Here is a 19,778-nt window from a genome sequence, read left to right as displayed (position 1 = left end):
TAATACAAACCATTAAATATCAAATTCTTCGCCAGGCCTGGCTTGCGTGCAAAATTTGGTGACTTTTGGGGCACGTTTAGGGGGGCAAAAAGGCCCTCCTTTCGTCGGAAAAATAAGGAAAAGAAAAAGGAAAATTCCTACAGATACAATAGGGCCTTCGCACTGTAAGTGCTCGGGCTCTAAAAATAGGGCAGCACGGTGGCTTAGTGGTTAACACTGTTGCCTCACAGCAAGAAGGTCCCTGGTTCGACTCTTTCTGTGTGGAGTTTGCATGTTCTCCCCGGGCTTGCGTGGGTTCCCTCCGGGTAATCTGGCTTCCTCCCACAGTCCAAAAACAGCTGATGTGACTTGCAAAAAACCTCAGTTTTGTTTAATATGTTCAAATAACATTCTCCCAGAAGCGTTGTGGCTCATCAATATGCATTGTGACAAATTTTAGTCTCAGTTTTCTTTTCATGTTTAGCTTTCAATAGTGGAGTCCTTCTTGGTCATCTCCCATTAAGTCCACTTTGGCTCAAACACTGACAGATGGTGTGATCTGACACTGATGTACCTTGACCTTGGGATTCATCTTGAATCTCTTTGGAAGTTGTTCTGGGCTTTTTGGTTATGAGACGCCTTTAATAGGGGAAATTCACATCATATATAGCTCTCTCTCTCTCTATATATATATATATATATATATATATATATATATATATATATATATATATATATATATATATATATATATATATATATAGCATTGAAATATATGAAAGCAAGCATACATAGTATGCATCAATAAAAAAAAAAGCGCTATACAGATGAATAAAAGTTCTTTTGTGCAAATACATGCACTTAGTAAAAAAAAAAAAAAAGCAGTCCTGAGAGAGCTAAACTGTGTTCACTGTTCAAATTGCAGCGAGTGGATGGGTGCTGGGTGTGTGATCTACTGGGAGCAGAGCCAATTGTGACGTCTGATCGCAGCAGAGAATAAGGATTTTCAATAGCTCTCCTTCACACATCTAGGATGAAGGGGGCTGTCAGTGAAGGAACCGATCACTGATCTACAACCATTCATATTATCTGTCTCTTCCATTTGTCACCATTTTTCCTCTTGAGGCCACATCCAGGGAGCTTAGCTACAGCCCTGTGTACCCTAAACTTCTGAATGAAATATGCAGCTGTATGAGCGTCAAGCTGCTTGGTGATGATGATAGCTTTTACCTTACCCTAATGTTGTCTGTAATGTTCTCCCTGATGTCCTCAAACAACCATCTCCTTGGCTTTTTCTGCTCCATGGTCAGTTGTGTGAACACCATGATACCAAACCTTTCACACTTTAAACAGTCCGACTGACTGACTGCAAGATTGAAGACATTTGTGATGACATTCAACATGTCAATATGGTCAAATTATTTTCTAGGGGTACCAAATAATTTGTTTAAGGTTATGTTTATAAGTTTTGTGTTTTTTTTATTCTTTTTTTATCCAGTTTAAAATCAATGTTCAACCCATTATAGTCTACCTCTACTTTCGTCAGTTTCAAGTTATTTCAGTGACATTATGTGTTTTTTTCTTTCTTTAGTGGAAAGGTACTAACAAATTTGTCCACGTGTGCATACCCCGACCCCCATCTTATCAAAGTGGAGAGTATAGCTCCACTCTACCCCCCCCCCCCCAACCCCGTGTGTTTGTTCTGTCTTCCTGGCCTCCTCTTCTTAGGTTTGAGTCGCGGAGCCACCTCATCCCATTAGCCTCCCAGTCACCCCCCCGCTGAGACCTTTCATGACACGTGCTGTGCCCAGCCAAGCTAAAGCCTCCCAACCTCCCACCACCTCCACAGGCTCTGGCAGCTGATTTTGTACGCTGATTGCAGAAAAGCATATTTCGCTTGTTTTTTTTTTTCATTTCATTTTATTTATTTATTTTCTCGGTTGTGCTGCGGTCTACTCACATTTTCTTCTCCCTCTGTCTCATGAGTCGATTGGTGGCAGAGTGTGAAATGTGTTTGCGAGGGAGGTTTGGGTAGATGTACTGTACAGTCTGTTTGTGTGAACAAGGTCCTGTTTTTCCCATCAAGCGCACCACAGAATATAGGGGGATCATGTACACCCCAAGGAAAACTTTGATTCCAGCTCTCTCAATCTCCCTCTCTCTTTATAGATAAATAGTTAGTCTGACTTAAGTCAACGATGCTTAAACAGATCATATATTTGTGATACTTCTCCAGTATGTAATCAGAAGGCCTAGTTCAGTGACACACACTGAATCATAGTGACTACGTAATCAAGTCTAGATCATATGCCCTATTTTCACATTAACTCCTCTTACTAAATATTTATAAAGGAGGAAAGTCAGTTATTATGAAAAGGGATTTTTCTTCCTCTACAACCTTTTAAGATGAAAGCAACAATGTTTATGCAGTGAGAAGATTACAGAATTTGAATGCAAATGACTGAACACAGATTACTTAGAATAAGCATTTTATTTCTTAATCTTAAAATGGCTTTCAAAAATCAAATCTAGGCGGGAGATTGGCTGCATCAAGGGAAGCTCTAAAACTGATCAAAAAGACACATTTTTAAAATGTAATTCTGACCTTTATTCGTCTTAAGGCTATCCTCTAACATGACTGCTGATGTCATGCCCTCTTCTGCTTGGACAGATTTAAACAAACACCAGGTGTAATGATTAAAGAAATCTTGAAAATCCTTAAAGGTTAGAAACATCCCTACGGTTTTTACTTGACAGTACCAACCCCGTCAAATAGTGAGATACAGGAATGTGGTCAATGAGTGTGATTTCAAACTGATTTATGTGACACCGACAAGCTTCAAGCTAATTAATGAAGCAGGAGACATCAGGGATGACTATAAATGTGAGGCAGGAAAAAGGCACCGTGTGAAGTGAAAGTCTGAAGTCTTTCTTGAGCTATATTGAAAAACTGGCCCAGCGCCACAGTATTTGGAGGTAATTGGTTTAATGAATGCACTCTGTTGCCTCTGATAGAACACGTGCCCCCTGCACACTCCACACGGGGCCAACATTATTTTCTCTCCTGCAGTCTACAAAGTTTTCCTGTCACCTTGTCTCTCACAGTGGTGATCTGCCATTCTCCCCCATCTTCATTCAATATGTGGGACGGAAAATTAAGCACAGACTGTTTCAGCTGGACATTTGCAGCCCTTGTACTTGGTGACTGATCTTTTGCTTGATTGTGTGTGCGTGTGTTTGTGTGTCACTTTGCAGATTGGCCTGTGGCACTCAGAAGATGGACTGTCCATGGAGAGAAGGCTTCCATCAATCAATGTGACAGACACCCTCTTCAACACTACGCTTATGATCACGACAATATTGGTGAGAACCTTCTGCACAAGTTTATGCCATTTTATTTACTCTGCTCCCAGGATGATCTACGCTACATAAGACTGACATCCTGCAGTCGACAGACAATTACCATATCAAAAACCCTTTTTGTGTTTTCAGATCTAAACTCGGTCCTCCTGGGATCACATGAATTGTTGCTATGTTATTGTTTTGCGCTGAGTACTTCAGATGATGGCACTTCAGTGTATGAGCAGGAGCTAATAATTTACTGCATCAGTCATCCCCAGGTTCTCTTGCACAAAAATGCTCTCTGCTCTCCTTATCTTTAGGTGTTAAAAGATGCAGTTTTAAAGTAATTACTTCATAACCTGGCATGTTGCGTGATTGATGTTGAATGACTTCATGAACAGTTGAAAGAAATTTAAAAAAACAACGGCAAATTTTCTAATGGTGCTTTTCCACTAGTACCTACTCGCCTCGACTTGGTTTTGGTGCTTTTCCACTAGGGTTCTAACGGTTGCCGAGTAGATACTTTTCTGTAACTACTCTGCCGAGGAGGATCTACCAGAAGTCCATAGCTGCTCATGGCTACAAATGGACTTTTCAGCAGCGCTGAGACAAGCTAAAATAAAAAATGAATAAGCCTCGCCGCTTGAACCCTTCTCTCACTCTCATTTTTTAACTTGATATGGAAAACACGCCACAGACCAAGCAGCACATATACCATCTCCTTCCTTCTTCGTTTGTGTCACACACTCAAGTACGTCACAGCAAATTCGCTCGAACCCCGTCTACTCCTGCTCTGGGTGCTGAATTGTAATGGAAGGGAAACTAGGCCAAGTTGAGTCGAGCCGAGTTGAGATGAGTTGAGACGAGCAAGTTCTAGTGGAAAAGCACCATTAATGACCGATTATAAAAGTTCAGTAAAACAAATTAGCTTTATTGGTGAACAAATTAAGTTGTATTCCTCATTTAACTACAGAATGAAATTGTTTGCATACAATTTAAACCCTATAGTTAATTATACAATTAAAGCATATCAAAACAGTGAGATTATATTGTTTTTTTAGAATTTGAATTTGATTAGAATAGTCGGGGCAGGGCACAGTTAGCGTTGTCTCCACTCACACTTACAAGACTTATTCAGTGTTTGGGAAATGAGAACTTAGATTGATTACAGTCTTCTACATAAAACGTTTTAGCTGCCCAACAGTTCAGGGCTGATGTAACTTATATTGTTCCATTTAATTGTACACCAAACAGTTTAAGTGACAGTAATGAAGCCAGGTCGTTGAAAAATGCGCACAATTTAGTTGGATATTAATTTGTTGAAAAAAAGTGAAGCATTTCTCGAGAAAGATGTCACCTGCATGGCAGCGTATGTTGCTTTATAGCTTTTAAAGTGCATATCAGTCACTAGTAATGCTGCTTTACAGATGTGGAAGTTAAACATTAATTTTGCCTTAATGTGGCTCCATACCATCACTGATGCTGGTCTGCTGATAAGGAGCCACTTGGTCCTTCTGTTTTTTGTTTTTTTTTACCTGTCTGATGTCTGTGTTTTTGTCTGTGTTTTTCCATTTTTCTAATTTTCCAAAAGCAATACTAAACTTTTATTCATCAGACCACACAACTGTTCTTCACTATGCCTCAGTTAAATGAGCTTAGGCCTCGAGAGGGCATCAGTGTTTCTGGAGTTGTTTTTTTTTCTTTCCCTGGTAGAGTTTGAACTTGTATTTCTAACATCAGACTCAGTTAACCTGCTTTTGTTTTAAGAGATGTCCCTGATCCCTTGCAGTATTTTCCAACATGAAGCCCTGTTTGTTTTTGATGAAGTGCTGCCTAGGGCCGTTGGAGATCAGTGTTAGTCACTCTTGTTTGGCAGACTTGTCCCTTGTGTACAGTGAGATCTTTGGATTCGTTGAATCATTTAATGATGTCATGTCCCACAGATGAAGTTTAAAAGTCTGAAGGCAGCCAATTTAAAGTGGCTGCACACAGGCATAGTCCAAAACAAAAAGTAAAATGTAAAATACGACCGGGTTTTAATGAAACTAGATCAGTGTAAGTATCATGGGGCAGCTTAGGGCATGAATATCAGAATTTGTTAAATATAAGAGCAAGGTAACAGGAATAAAGATATAAGCTAGGTTACAGGGCAGTTGGAGCACATTGAGCCCATGCTCGTCATGTGAAATGTGCTATATAAATACATTTGCCTTTGCCTTTGGAAATGTGTTGAACTGCACGTGAAGTTGAGGAAATAAGCAGTAGATGGTCACCAGTATTTTCTGATCATGGTAGCTGATGGCCCATGTATTTTGATGATTTTTAAAACAGCTGATTGTAGAGCTTTGGGCAAATGCTTATAGTAGGATGTGTGATATTTAACTGCAGTAATAGTTCATGTAAAAAAAAAAAAAGTCTTTCCTGATACATGTTTTTTTTTTTATTATTATTGACAGAAGACATCCACAAACTGAGAAACTGGGAAAAAATATATATTCTTTTACTCTTATTACATACTGCTGCTTATTTCTGCTATGCTGAAGAATACACAAGTTTACTAGTCGGGATTTCACAGAGGCTATGACTGTGGATCAAACCAACAAACTATAAACTTATAGGACAATAAACTTGATTTAAGTCTGCAGCCTGATGCAAGTTTCAATACTCATGTCTACCTAGGCTTGCTTTCTGAAATATTCTTAAGATTATTATCTTTTTCTCTCTAAAACATTTCAGAACCAATTGAATATAAAGGGTCTTTAAGATAAATTACTTAAAGGGGACCTATTATGGCATCTAATACCTATTTTAAACAGGCCTTGAATGTCTTAAAAACAAGCTTTTGATTTTTTTTTTTTGCTAAATAAATTAGAAATTCAGCCTCCTAGCCATGTTTTTATCATCCCATTCTCTAACCTAATTATCTATGCAGGATTCTGAGTGGGCAGGGAGGCTATGATAATGAGGCGCTGTGCTGATTGGCTGCCTGAATGACGCGATACACCGCTACGAAAAAATGGCGGAAGCTCCGGCCGGCGGAGTTAGTTGTGGGCGTGGTTTCACGCATCGGAGGCCAACCTATGTAAATCGCATTTTCGTTACGTAACGAAAGGGAGCAGAATCTGAGCGGCTCGTAGAAGTCACATGACACTGGTACCCCTTTTACACCAAGCTGGTTCCAGGGCTGGTTCTGGGCTAGAGCCAGACTTTAGAGCCAGAGTTAAGAACCACGTTACGTCGGGGGCTACGTGCTTACGTCAGGGGCTGGGGGCGGTGTTACTGAACAACCCAAGCAGAATAAACACGGAAGAGCGCCGTTTTTAAACAACGGAGCGTTGAAAACGGCGGTTAAGTTAGCAGACTCTTTTATTATTACATCCATTTATTTAATAATGGATGTAAAACAGAAGCAGCAGTGGTCTACGGTACAATCCATCAACAGTAACAGCGGCAGCCTGGCGTCCGAGCCCGCGGGGAAGCGTTCCAGCCCTGGGATGCTTCCCCGCAGCCTTGGACGCGAGGCTGCCGCTCCATCGGCGGGTTCCCGGCCCGCGGGGACGCGTCCCAGCCCGCTCCCAGCCCGCGTCCCAGCCCCGCGGGGACGCGTCCCCGCCGCTCGATCCGTGGTTCCTCCAGCCTTCAGCCCGCTTCCACATCGCAGCTCCCCCGGGAGCATTTACACATTCAGACTTGGATTACAGTATTCCACTAGGTTTATATTATTTTTTATTTATTTAACAGCTAAGCTAATTGTACTGGGAAACGGTGACGTATACAGTAACGTGATGACGTGGCTCTCTGGCCAGCTGCTGGCCAGCACCAGCTTGTGTAAAAGCAAACGGTTCTCAACCGGTTCTTACTTAGAACCAACCACGAACCGGCTCTAGCACCAACACTAGCACCAGATTGGTGTAAAAGGGGTATGGATGGCTCATCCGGGCGGCTGTACAGACACTGCAGAATTTGGTTGCTTTCCTCCTTCTCTGAGTTGGCAGGCTGAGGGGAGACCACTTTATATATGTTAAAGCAAGAAAAAACCTGTTTTTCATAATAGGTCCCTGTGGCAGGGTGGAGGATTGGGCGTGGTCTGCGGGGAGCAGCACACAAGTGGCACCTGGTTCAGCTGATTGGGCACACCTGTGCACACCTGTGCACAATCAATCTCTTCACCCTGCCTGGCTATTTAAACAGCGGCTGCACACCAGCAAAGGGTTCTGCTCTACAGGGATGACAGAGCTGCTGTGTGCTGGTACTCGTCTGTGATAATAAAACCACAATTTCCCCACAAAACCCTGTGTCGTCTCTCCTGTCTGGTGACCCCCGGTAGCACGAGGTTGCTACAGTCCCCTTTAAAGTCTCACGCCTCTCTTAAGAAGTTGAACATTATTCTTCCAAAAGATAAATAAAAGCCTATGTCAACGCTGATATTAGAAATGAATAACACAAGATGCAGTGCCACATGGTACATGCTACGGCAGCAACACTCTGCTAACTGATGCGCAACATTTGAAAGAGAAAACGACAACACTGGGGAAATTAAATGGTCAACCTCTGTCTTTCAAAAGTAGGACCTTTTGAAAATGTTCACATCGTATCGAAATGTAAAAGAGTTTATCGTTGTGCAGTCAAAAGCCATGAGGCTGCGGCCCTGTTTTCTATCAGCAGGGCCTGGAAAGTGGATTACAATGGTCTGGTCTGGACCATGAGGCCTTACCGATGGTGCGATGATAGTGTCTTCAGTCTGGACACAGTTTAGTATGACAATGAACCCCCCTAGCATACTGCTAAAACGACAGCAAAGGTCTGCAGCCAGGTTGTCTTTTCTTAAACAGCTCTTAAGTTCTTAAGTTTTCATACATTCAGTTTAGATTCAGTGATATGTCTTAAAGTTGCGGCTCATCAACAGAAACTATCCAGTTTGAAAGAACTGGAGCATGTCTGTCCTAAGGAATGGGCAAAAATGTTAGTGAATAGCTGTGAGGGGCTTACAAAGACAGATTTAATGCTGTAATTGCTACCAAAAGAAGGTCGATAGAGTACTGCCTTTGAGGGTAAATACTGAAGCATGCTTAATATCTTTCCTCTTTGTTTTATCTCTAATTTGCTTCACAAATAAAATGCTTTGCACAATCAAAGTGGTAGGCATGTAATGTTGATCAACTAAGGTAAAACACCCCGTAGGTTAATTTTAATTCCACGTTGTAATGCAAAACAAACAGGAAACATTTCAAAGGGGGTACTCACTACTGCAAAACACAGCATTTTGTCATCTGTTCATACCTATGAAATAAATAAGAAATCACTGGTCAGATTGTTTCAGAAAGACGTATATACACGACCGAAATCCCTGTAGAAAGGATTTCTGACAAGCACTTGACATGAGCCATATATTCTGCAAATGCCTGTCAGTATTTTAACATTACAGCATTTAAATTAGAACTCCTGGGTATTTATAACCACTAACACTAACACGAACATGGTAAGTTGTGACTTTTAAAGCTAGTCAGCTGTATAAAAATGTCAAAGGTTTTGTAGTACATATTATTTAAAAGGAGGCTAGTGAACTGTAATGAAAAGCTTCAGGCCAGAGGTGCTTGGTCCATCTGGAATGCTGTAAAAACTCCAACATGTCCTCTAGGAGAAGAAAACCTTTCACTGTGTCGTTTGTGTCACGTACAGAGCTGCTGAGCTGTGACACATTTATTTAGCTGGATAAAATCCACCATAAATGCTACACAAATAAAAGTCATGCACAGCAATTCTCCAAAGCTACTGTACAAAACTGCATTGTTTTCAATGTATTAATGATTATAACTCTTTTACAAAATTACCAGAGCAGATGGCTTTTGTATTTTCATACCCATTTTTTACACCAAATTTCCTTGTTTAGACCAACTTTGATATAACATTTTTATGCCGGCAGCTGAAGAGCATCAGATGATATAGATTCATATATGATTAAACTGCACAGAGCCAGTCAGATTTTAGGTGAGCCGCATGTGTTTCAAGCCATCCTTCATTATTCACAAACACTTCTGTATATGTACACAGACAACTGTCACTCGCCCAGCTCCTTCTCCTCGCTGATGAATCAGATGATAGGGCGCAAAGTAGCTTGTAAGTAGAGGCAATTGGCCCAATGTGTTATTCTGAGTGGCTGGCTTATCAGCTGCAAGCCATGTGAATGGGAAAAGGGCATATTGCCATATTTCACCACCAAGCAGCTCACTGGTCTCATTGAGACTGATTGGAGTTCAGATGGAACAGTTCATTTCACACCGGAGGGGAGGGACAATAAGCGAGGATGAAGATGTGTGTGTGAGCATGCGTGTGTGTTGTAGGTAGAGTTGAAGTACCAATGAGGATATGTTTTCAAAATAGAAAGAGGATGTGAAAGAAAGAATTGTATGAGCACTGAGCTTTGATTTCACTCGGGAAGAATATAGACCCCCTTCGGACCAAACTCCGGAAACCACCAAGGAGCAATTTTCAGTGCCTATCACAGCTCATTCATCATGGTGTGATTGCTGTGTCACTGTTATCTCGCTTGTGGGCTGCCGACAAGCCAAGGCTGAGGCCCTCTCTAAAAATTCCTTACCTGTAGCACTGGCTTGGGAAAATGTGTGTTACAGTATTTATGGTTCCTTTCCTCTAAGATCTGGACCTGCGTGCACTTTTGTAACATCCGCCTAGCCTTTCCAGAGTGGTTTCATTACCCCCACGCATGGCTGTCACCTTCCCACTTCAATTTCACAAATAGCTTTAGCAAAAAGGGCCAGAGAATTGGTTATCACTTTACTGCATGCCCAAAAACCATGTGCTTATAAGCGCTGATTGAGTTGGTTCCAGGAAATGTTTATATCTTTGCAAAAACATTTATTCACCCTCAGTGGCAGGTTCCCATGGCAATTGTGTTTTTGTGTCTGAGACCGGAACACCATGAAATCTAACTACTTGATGCTACACAGTAGCAGTCCGCTTGCATCAACGCTGCCAACATGGAAAAATACTTGTCATCAGTGTCTGACAACTGATTCCAGCACTAGATTAGCTTTAATAGATTATTATTCGGCTGAGATAATTGTAACCTTCTTGATTACAACAAATAAGCATAGTCTAGTTCGATAAATCCTCTATTTCTGGAATTATCCTCAATATTTTTTTTAACTAAGCTGAATATTTAATTTTGCACATTTGATTAAAATAAGTTTATAACATGAGTCAGTTTGGTCCAAAAGGAATGCAGCTTGGAGATGGTAACATAGGGATGTAACATCACCACATTAAATGATTAATGATTCTTAATTTAAAAGTTGTAAATTCTCACTGAAGGGATGATACTATTATGGGAAAAAAAATGCATGAAAAACCGATTAGTTCTGAAGTTTTATTAACAGCATGCAATTATAGGGAAATGTGCAAATAAATGTTATTCATTCAGTGAATAACTGTATAAATGATCATAGAAAAATGATATGAAAGACAAATTAACAGGTTGAATAACTTCAAAGGTGGTTTCTGCTGAGAATGACAAGCTGGACTCAGCTGGATGGCATCAGTGAGGAGTAAATCTCAAATGAAAATTAGAGAATTGATGAAGGTGAACTAAACTGAAATAACATCTTTCTATCAGATAATTTGTGACATCAACCTAAATCATCTGTCACGGCAAGGCTGTTGAGCCGAGGAGCTGCTTAGACTCTGCTGATGGAGATGGAAGCCTATGTGTTTTCCCCAGGAAACCGCCCCGGTGGCAGAGGCTGGTTGCAGACATGTTTGATAGAGGTGCTCAGAACCAGGATACGTGCAGACTTAAGACAAATCTTCACTCTGGCTTTGTGCTGGCTTTGGGTTAAAAAAAAAAAATAAATAATAACGATGTTAATGATCTTACAGATGGCAAGATTATGATTGTACAAAAATGATTGTTTCTATAAAAAAAGGAAAAAAATAATGACGACAAATTGTTAATGAACTGAGCAAAAACGCTTCAAAATATAACAAAATTGGGCAAAACTTCCAGGCAAAAGACAAAAAAATTGCTCTGGAGGGAAATCTTCAGCAGGACGACGTCCTAATAATGGAGATGATTCTTTCTCGACTTCTATTTGCTCTCATGACTGAACTGAACTAAGTCAAAAGCTGAACTGGTAACATGACTGAGGACAAACTCAACTGAACACCGAAGAAAACTGAACATAGACAAAAAGAAATCTACAAATTTATCATGGCCTTTAGCAGGCTCTGGGCAAGAGCCAATCAGAATTTGACACCATAGCATTCCTCTCTAAAAGGCCTGAGCTGCCCCCTCTCATCTGGGATATCTTATCAGGATTTAACTAGAAATGAAAACTAAACTTGAAGAGTAACATTTAGATTTCACAATCTATAAAGACATTTTATGTAAGGGAATGCCATTTCATATTTCAAGGAACTTCATTCAGATTAAATGATACCTATTAAACGGGCTTATAATTAACCTTATGAAAGAAAATAAAGTTGACCAGTTTTGACCAAATAATGTCACAAAACAAAGCATTCAAATGTCTTTGTTCTAAACCAACAATAAGTCGAACAGTGTTTTCGATGATAAATGTTAAAAGGGTGTTTTAATGGATAACTGTTTCATGTAGTTAACAAAGCTCTCATTACCTCTGGTCCTGAAAACCATAAAAAGTCATGTCGTTTTAATCATCCTGAAAGCCAACCTGAAAATAATTATGATTTTCATTAAAACATCGCCACGCTTACTGAATTCAAGTGACGTTACAAACTTTTACAAATTTAAACAAAGGAGCGATCTTTTCCGGCAGAGTGTGTCAATAAAAATAAAAAGGAATGTGACAAAAGTGTATGACCGCTCCATGACGCGTTCCTTTACCACGGCAACCCTCTATCTGGCTTCATGGAGTCCTGCAATTGTCTTAAATCCTTCTCCTTGGTTCCCTGCACCCTTTGCTTAGCAGATAGGAATAGTCACAGGCGGGCACTGAATAACTGGATCTCGCTGTAAAAATGTTGATTAAAAATTATGAACATGAACATCACGTGAAGGTTCCAGATCCAAGGTCCACTACAGGGAAGCAAGCAGAAGGTAGATTACAGCCGTTACATTGGGCTTGGCTTGCATTGCTTGCATAGTCCAGTGGGCTAGGCCCAGTTGTTTGATGTAGATTCTTACAACTTAAAGTTTGTAGGCCCTGTTTTCGAATTCTCATTTAAAAAATACAAAAGGATATCAATTTATAGTCATCTAAAGTACTGGAAATCAAATAGGATAAATATTATTATCACACCACCTTTGGTTTTAAAAATATGTCTCTAACCTAGGGCACACATTTGATTGGAGAAAAACAGAAGTATACCTGCCTCTGGACATAAAAATTACAAAATCAAATCAATCTTTATTTGTTTAGCGCTTTTCATACAAATAGAAATGCAACACTAAAACTTCATAATTCCCCACACCCGCACACACACATACACAGACAGGCACAAGCACACTGTGGTTCACACAAGTATATGGCTGAGCACTGAGGATCCAGGTGAGGAAACGGTATCAGGGAGCCGTCCACACCAGGAGGTCTCATAGCCCGCAGCTACAAGGGGGGGGGGGGGCCTCCACAGAGACCATCCCGCCCAGACGGATAGAGGAGTCCACACCACAGCGGTAAAGCCGTGGTGCAGAGCTCCACAACCATCCAGGCCAGAAAGACCCCCAGGACGACACCCCTGCAGGCCAGAGTCACTCCCAACATGGAGGCTCCCCATGAGGAAACACTGGAGCTAAAAGCTAAAAGAAGCAGGATAAGAGGCTATGAAGTTAAAATACACACTTTTAAAAGTACACAGTTTAAAAGTATAACATAAAATCCTAAAAGTAGGTCTAGAAAGCAAGACCTGCTAAAACAAACATATGAACAACTTAAAGGGGACCTATTATGGCATCTAATACCTATTTTAGACAGGCCTTGAATGTCTTAAAAACAAGCCCGGTTGAAAGCGCTGTAGGAAATGGTCACGGATGAGGAACGGCTGATCCAGTTAGTTGAAATGAGAAGTTATCTCTATGATACCTCCTCATTTCACTACAAAAACCTCAGTAAAGTGGCAGCTGGCTGGAGGGAGATGGACAGAGAGCGTCCGATGTCACGCAGTGTGACACGATAGTCGGACACTCGCATGCAGTTAGGACACAGTGTTTAGATATGGTAAATGGCTTACACTTATATAGCGCTTTCCAGCTGTACTCCTACAAAGCCCAAAGCGCTTTACACTGCAAACATTCACCCACACACGCATACATTCGCACACCGGTTGTCGGCGGAGCTGCCATACACAACGGCGCTGGCCTGACAACCGGGAGCAACCGGGGGATTCAGTGTCTTGCCCAAGGACACTTTGGTGGACACACCACTGACCTTCTGGTTCATGGGCGAACGCTCTACCAACTGAGCCACCTTCCCCTAGAGACTGGATGGCCCTAGAGACTGGATGGCTCATCCGGGCGGCTGTACAGACACTGCAGAATTTGGTTGCTTTCCTCCTTCTCTGAGTTGGCAGGCTGAGGGGAGACAGCTTTATATGTTAAAGCAAGAAAAAACCTTTTTTTTATAATAGCTCCCCTTTAAAACCATAAGACCATAGGACCTGGGTTAAAACAACAAGAACAGCTAGTTAAAACAAGGGTATACAAGAAAGACTAAAATTAGTCAGCTAAAAACCCATTTAAAAAGGTGAGTCTTGAGCCTGGTTTTAAAAAGCAGTAATGTCCACACGTAGAGAAGCATAATCATTTAGATGTTTTAAGTGCATCGATTGTGCTTGACAACCTTTTGTTGATACCCTCTCAATATACTGGCAGAATGTATACTCATCTATTGACCTCTCCAGGGCTTGCGGCATCTAATGGTTAGATATACAGTATAGCCCCTTTTGGTGGAGCTAGCTTGTCTCCTGTCCTTTTTACATTGTTGGTGTGTCAAGCTGGCCCTGAGAATAACTTGCGTCTAAGGGTGCACTTAATTGCGGGTCAGGTCTAATGCAAGCAGGGATATAGCCTCCAACCAAAAGTATGCTGCCATCTGCTCGATAGTCTTAATTTAGTCCTCTTTACTAAGATATAGTCTTATACTTGGATGACCTGTTTAATGGCCTTGCATTTTATGAAATTTGCATTAATGTTCTGACAAAAGCTAGAAAATTTCAGATAAAAAGTGGTGGGGCTTGGTTCCCAAAACTATCCTGTCCATGGAAAAGACTCCCATGTTCTATGAGATTGTAGATGTAAATCGGTGTGTGTGTGTATATCTATATATATATATATATATATATATATATATATATATATATATATATATATATATATATATATAAAGAACAAGCAAGGTTAAAAAGCACTATAAAAGTGATGAGAAATTAACAAGTTTTGCCAACAGTAAGATTTTATGTCTTTTATCAGCCCACGGATGGCAGATACTGTAGTTTGGGTCTCTTTTCCTCCACAGGATTCATTAGTGAGGTTATTATACTGCTATCAAATTATTTAATAAGTTGGGTGTTATTATGTTATTAATTTAATTAGACTACTCATACTTCGCTCTTACACAATTAAGGGCTCTGTTTTAGTCCTAATTTGAAATCAAAATAAGCTGAGATTCATCTTCTTAGACCCTGTCTTTGATGCCAACTGTTGCAATCTTTAAAAAATATTAAGTACCTCACGTAGCTGTCATTTTCTTTGTTTTTCAGCTGTAGTAATATAAAAAAGACAGATCATTCTCTTTCAGTGCTACGCTTTTACATGTCAGCATGTAGAATATTTTTTACTTTTAGTTAAATACAGCCTTCAGATGAATGGCACATTATAATGTTTTATTTAATAGACATTGAGATAAAATACAGAAGCAGTAAAAGAAAAAAAAAAGTACCGTAAACTTGCTTTTAACTGCTTCCATAGGAATTCAGAGGGTATGTGGCTGCCAGGTGCAGATAATAAAATGTAGTTAATTAACTGATCATTAAAAGTGTAACCACCTTTCTGAAGGGAGAATGCTGGGACTTTACTGGTCTGGAGCATTCAGATGGGGCTCTGTTCAGAGATGTCACCACCGAGGACGGTGGCTCCCGTCCTCACGGCCACAGCATTCATTCATATGTGAAACAAATCCAGAGGAGGGGAGGACAGAGCTCTGAGGAGATCCAGTGGAAGATAAAAGGACATGTGATAAAAACAGAGCCACTCTCACCTGCTCTGACCTTGCTGCAGTCCAAAAAAAAAAAAGGTAAAATATTAAAGTATTTCCAAAGGACCCGTTTCGAGAATGTTTCCCCAAACATGAAACTCAAACACGGCACATCAGACCTTATACCACCTGTCAAGCGAGATGGAGAGGTGATGATTTGGGCTTTTTTTGATGGCATGGGTCCTGGGCACAGTGCTATCATTGTGTTCAACATTAAATTTCCTGTATACCACTAACTGACTATATTAGCAATTACTGTAATGATGCTACAATGAATTAATAATTTAGTCAAATAATAAAGCTATCACTGTGACAGTTTTACAGAAACTGGCTCATGAAACAGGACAATGATCCCTAGAACAATAGCAATTGTCCAGTAAAAGTCCAGACTTGTTGAAATGCTGTAATGAGATTCTTTGAGCTGTGCATGAGGAAAATGCTGGTAAACCTCAATGAGCTTCAGACAATGTAAAGGAGCACTGGGCCAAGGTTCATTCACAATGATGTAAGAGCCCGATAGCTCATGAATACACAAAATTCTTCAGATTTTTGCTCTTATAGGTGATTCACCAAGCTGTGAAATTGTGATATGTACTTCAGCATGCTGTGTACATACTCTAAGACTTTCATTTTGCGACTGTGTTTCAGCATAGTTTTGTAAGATAATCAAGATGTCTTGGCACCCATGACTACTCATGGTGTAATATAACGGACTGAATTAAGTTGAATAATGTCCATTGAAAGAGAAAGCAAAAGTATTTTTTTTTCCATGTGATTGTACATATTCCTCTGCATCATCTAGTTTTTTCCTTAGTCTGCCCCTGCGTTATTGAGTTCTTTTATATCCATTCATAAATATGCATTGGTAAAAATTCAACAGTGCCCAAAAAGCCAAGTGATAAAAGGATACACAAATACAGATTTGTTGGTTTTTTTTCTGCAATTGGGCTTAGAGGCACTTAGGAATGGGAATTTGAATTTGGACACGCAAGCACACGCCCTGCCCCCATTTTCTAGTTATAGTTTTATTTCAGCCTGCATTACTAAGCAAGAAACTCCAGAAGACGCAGGTGGATGCCGACACAAAACCTGGATTACTGACTACCTGACAGACACACCATAGTTTGTGAGACCAAACGGTTGAGTGTTTCGGCAAGTGGTCAGGAGCACCACAGGGACCTGTACTCTCACCATTCCTCTTGATGTTGTACGTCTCAGACTTTCAGTGCAAGTCAAAGTCTTATCATCAGCAGTTGTGGGGTGTATCAGCGATGGAAGGTGACAGAGTACAGAAAGCTGGACCAGTTTGTGGCATGGTATAGGAACAATTGTCTCATCTTGACAGAGAAGAGAGTGGATATGATTGCGGACATGTTTTTCCATCATATAATAAGAAGTGGAGGTGGTGGAGGAGTATAAGTATTCCAGTGTTCACCTGGACAACAGACTGGACTGGAAATACAACACTGATGCCAGACCAGACTTTACTTCTTGAGGAAGCTGAGGTCATTCAGCATTTTCAGCAAGATGTTGAATGTCTTCTATAAGTCTGTTTTGGAGACTACGATCACATCTGCAGCCATCTGTTGGGGGAGCAGCATCAGAACCAGTGACTTCGGGACCCTGAACTTGATAAAGATAGCTTGCCCTGTTCTGGAGTTTCTTGAGCCGATTGTGTGAAGGAGGATACTCGATGAACTGAAGAACATTGACGACAACCTTGAGCATCCTCTTCACACACAGTGAACGTCTACAAGGAATCTTTGAAGAGAATGAAATCATGAACACTACTGCAATAATAGAACAATAACAGTACCGGTAATACTTTCAATTCATTTTCCTTTGTGGATTAATAGAAAGAAAATGTTTTGTTGTAACAGCGTTATTAAAAATCTAAACATCCAGGCTCAATTTTTAACAACTTACCATTTAAAACATTTTAAGAACATTTGTCATAGCGTGCAAAGCTCTTGTTCAAGCAGGAATACAGAATTATATCTCCGCTCCCAGTTTGCTGTCCTCTGGGGAGCCCGTCCTTTTAAGGATAAGAAACAGCTGAGAAGGCTTGTGTGAAGACATCATGAACACCCCTCGGTTTAAAGGGGGAACTCCATTGTGGAATGTGTGAAGCTGAATGTAAACATCATCTCTGAGTAAACCTGCTGCTCTGCATCTGTGTGTACTTGGTTGTGAATGTGTAAAAGTGTGTCTCTCCTAGCAGAGTTATCAGTCCAACCAGACGCGGCATGGCCTTGGAATAGGAGGCTGCTTTTAACAGTCTGCCTTTCTTTACAGCTTTTAAACTTATAGGTGCATTGCTGTTATGCTGTGCTGTGCAAAAGAAGGTAGATGGAATATGCTTGTAAATTTTGCCTTCATAAAAGACAGAACTTCTCATTCCTTTGTAAGTTATTTTTATATGTTTTTTTTTGCTGTAAAACCTTACAAAGGCCTCTTGTATAAATAGTTCTTTGAATATTTTTTTCAGTGATTGTAGGAAGTTTTATGATGAACTTTTTAACAACAGTTTTGTTTTTGATTGTCTAAGCCCAGCAGACGTGGTAATGGAGTTTTAAGTGCACTGTTTTAGAGTGCTCAAAAAATGAAGGACAAACTGAAGCTAAGATAAAATGACAAGCAGAAAGGCAGAGTTGAAAAGGTAAAAGAAAAAATAATCAGCTTTTCAGACAGCTATCTGTGTTATAATCTGGGTTTTGATTATAACTGTGGGAATTAATGGATAGGCTGAGTTTATTAGGCTGTATACTTAGCCAGTTCACACCAAGGGATGGAGAGATACAAAGGCAATACGTTCTTGTTCACTCCAAGAGATTGAGCCTCTCAGTGACAGAGGCCGTATATTATAGATACAGAAGGCTTACCAATATTTACACGAATAAATCAACAAGATGCCTAGAAGTGAATAACAGTCTGCTCAATTAATGTTGTAGGAGAACTCAAACAAGCATTCATTCATGCATATTATTGGCAGTAAGCTAAAGACCTGTGAGTTTGCTCAGACTGGGAGCAGACGATACTGTTTTACTTCAACGAGGTGACATATGTGTCTGCTCAAAGTAAATACAACAGCTACAAATGAGAATCACCTTTTTGTTATTGTTTTTTGTTATGGTCATTTAAAATGTTGCTGCTTGTTGCCAGTAATATTTAGATACTAGTCTTTTAGTTGTGAGGTTACTGTGCAGTTACTGGCTAAAATCTCTGAGCAAAGATGCATTTTAAACTCTTCTCCTTTTTTAACACTAGAACCACTGTGTTTCTAAACAGTTTACGGGAGGAATAAGTGTTCAAAGCTGGTGTGTATTTTACTTTAATATGTTAAAAACTTAAGAAAATATAAAATACACATATTTAGGTACAGTCAGGGGGTGACAGACCTGTAGATTTTGTTTAGACAAAGTCATTCACATAGTAAAACCCCTAACTGTCCATGAGCCCGCCAAACTGATGGAATTGAAGTTTTACTATCCGTACAACAGATAAAAACAAAATCTCAAACATTGAGTTAATATTTATTGTATTTTACAAAGCATTGTATTTTCCTTAGCCCAACAAAGTAGTTACTTGAACTGCTTCAACCACTGCGGTTGGTGGTGGGTCAGTGATGGTCTGGGGAAGCACATCCATGGAGGGCGACACAGACTTCTCTAGGCTTGACGACGGCACTCTGGCCACCATTACGCATCGGTAGGAAATCCTTGGACCCTTTGTTGGGGCCTACGCTGGTGCAGTGGGTCCTGGGTTCCTCCTAGTGTATGACAATCCCTGGCCTCATGTAGGGGGAGTATGGAGGCAGTTCCTGGAGGATGAAGGGACTGATACCATTGACTGGCCTCCATGCTTACCTGACATAAACCCAATAAAACACCTGTGGGACATTATGTTTCAGTCCACCCGATTCCACGTCAGACTTGTCCACGACCAGTAATGCCGTGGTGCATATCTGGGACGAGGTACTCCAGGACACCATCTATCGACTCATCAAGAGCATGTAATGCATGCACATGTGGGCCATACAAACCTCTGAGTACAATTTTGAGCTGTTGCGATGAAGTTTCAGCAAAATGGACTAGTGTGCTGTATGAATTTTTCACTTTTATTTTTGGTTTGTCTTTGAACACAGCCCTCTGTAGGTTGATCAATTTCATTTATATCAAACGATGTGGCACCCTGTCATTCCTAATGCATCAC

At 40.4% G+C, this 19,778-nt stretch overlaps 1 protein-coding gene across 1 annotated transcript in view; it reads left to right on the top strand.

The window, feature by feature from the left end:
- The window catches only part of grik4 (glutamate receptor, ionotropic, kainate 4), a 182,189-nt gene that overhangs the window by 135,081 nt on the left and 27,330 nt on the right, over window positions 1-19,778 (top strand). Inside the window, exon 10 of the mRNA XM_061720530.1 lies at window positions 3,235-3,342. Within this exon, the coding sequence (XP_061576514.1) occupies window positions 3,235-3,342 (108 nt within the window). The remainder of the gene's footprint in view (window positions 1-3,234; window positions 3,343-19,778) is intronic.

Source organism: Cololabis saira, chromosome 4 (assembly GCF_033807715.1).
Source record: "Cololabis saira isolate AMF1-May2022 chromosome 4, fColSai1.1, whole genome shotgun sequence".
Lineage (NCBI taxonomy): Eukaryota > Metazoa > Chordata > Actinopteri > Beloniformes > Belonidae > Cololabis > Cololabis saira.
Note: the sequence above shows the minus strand (reverse complement) of the source record. Positions and strands in the feature narration are given on the sequence as shown.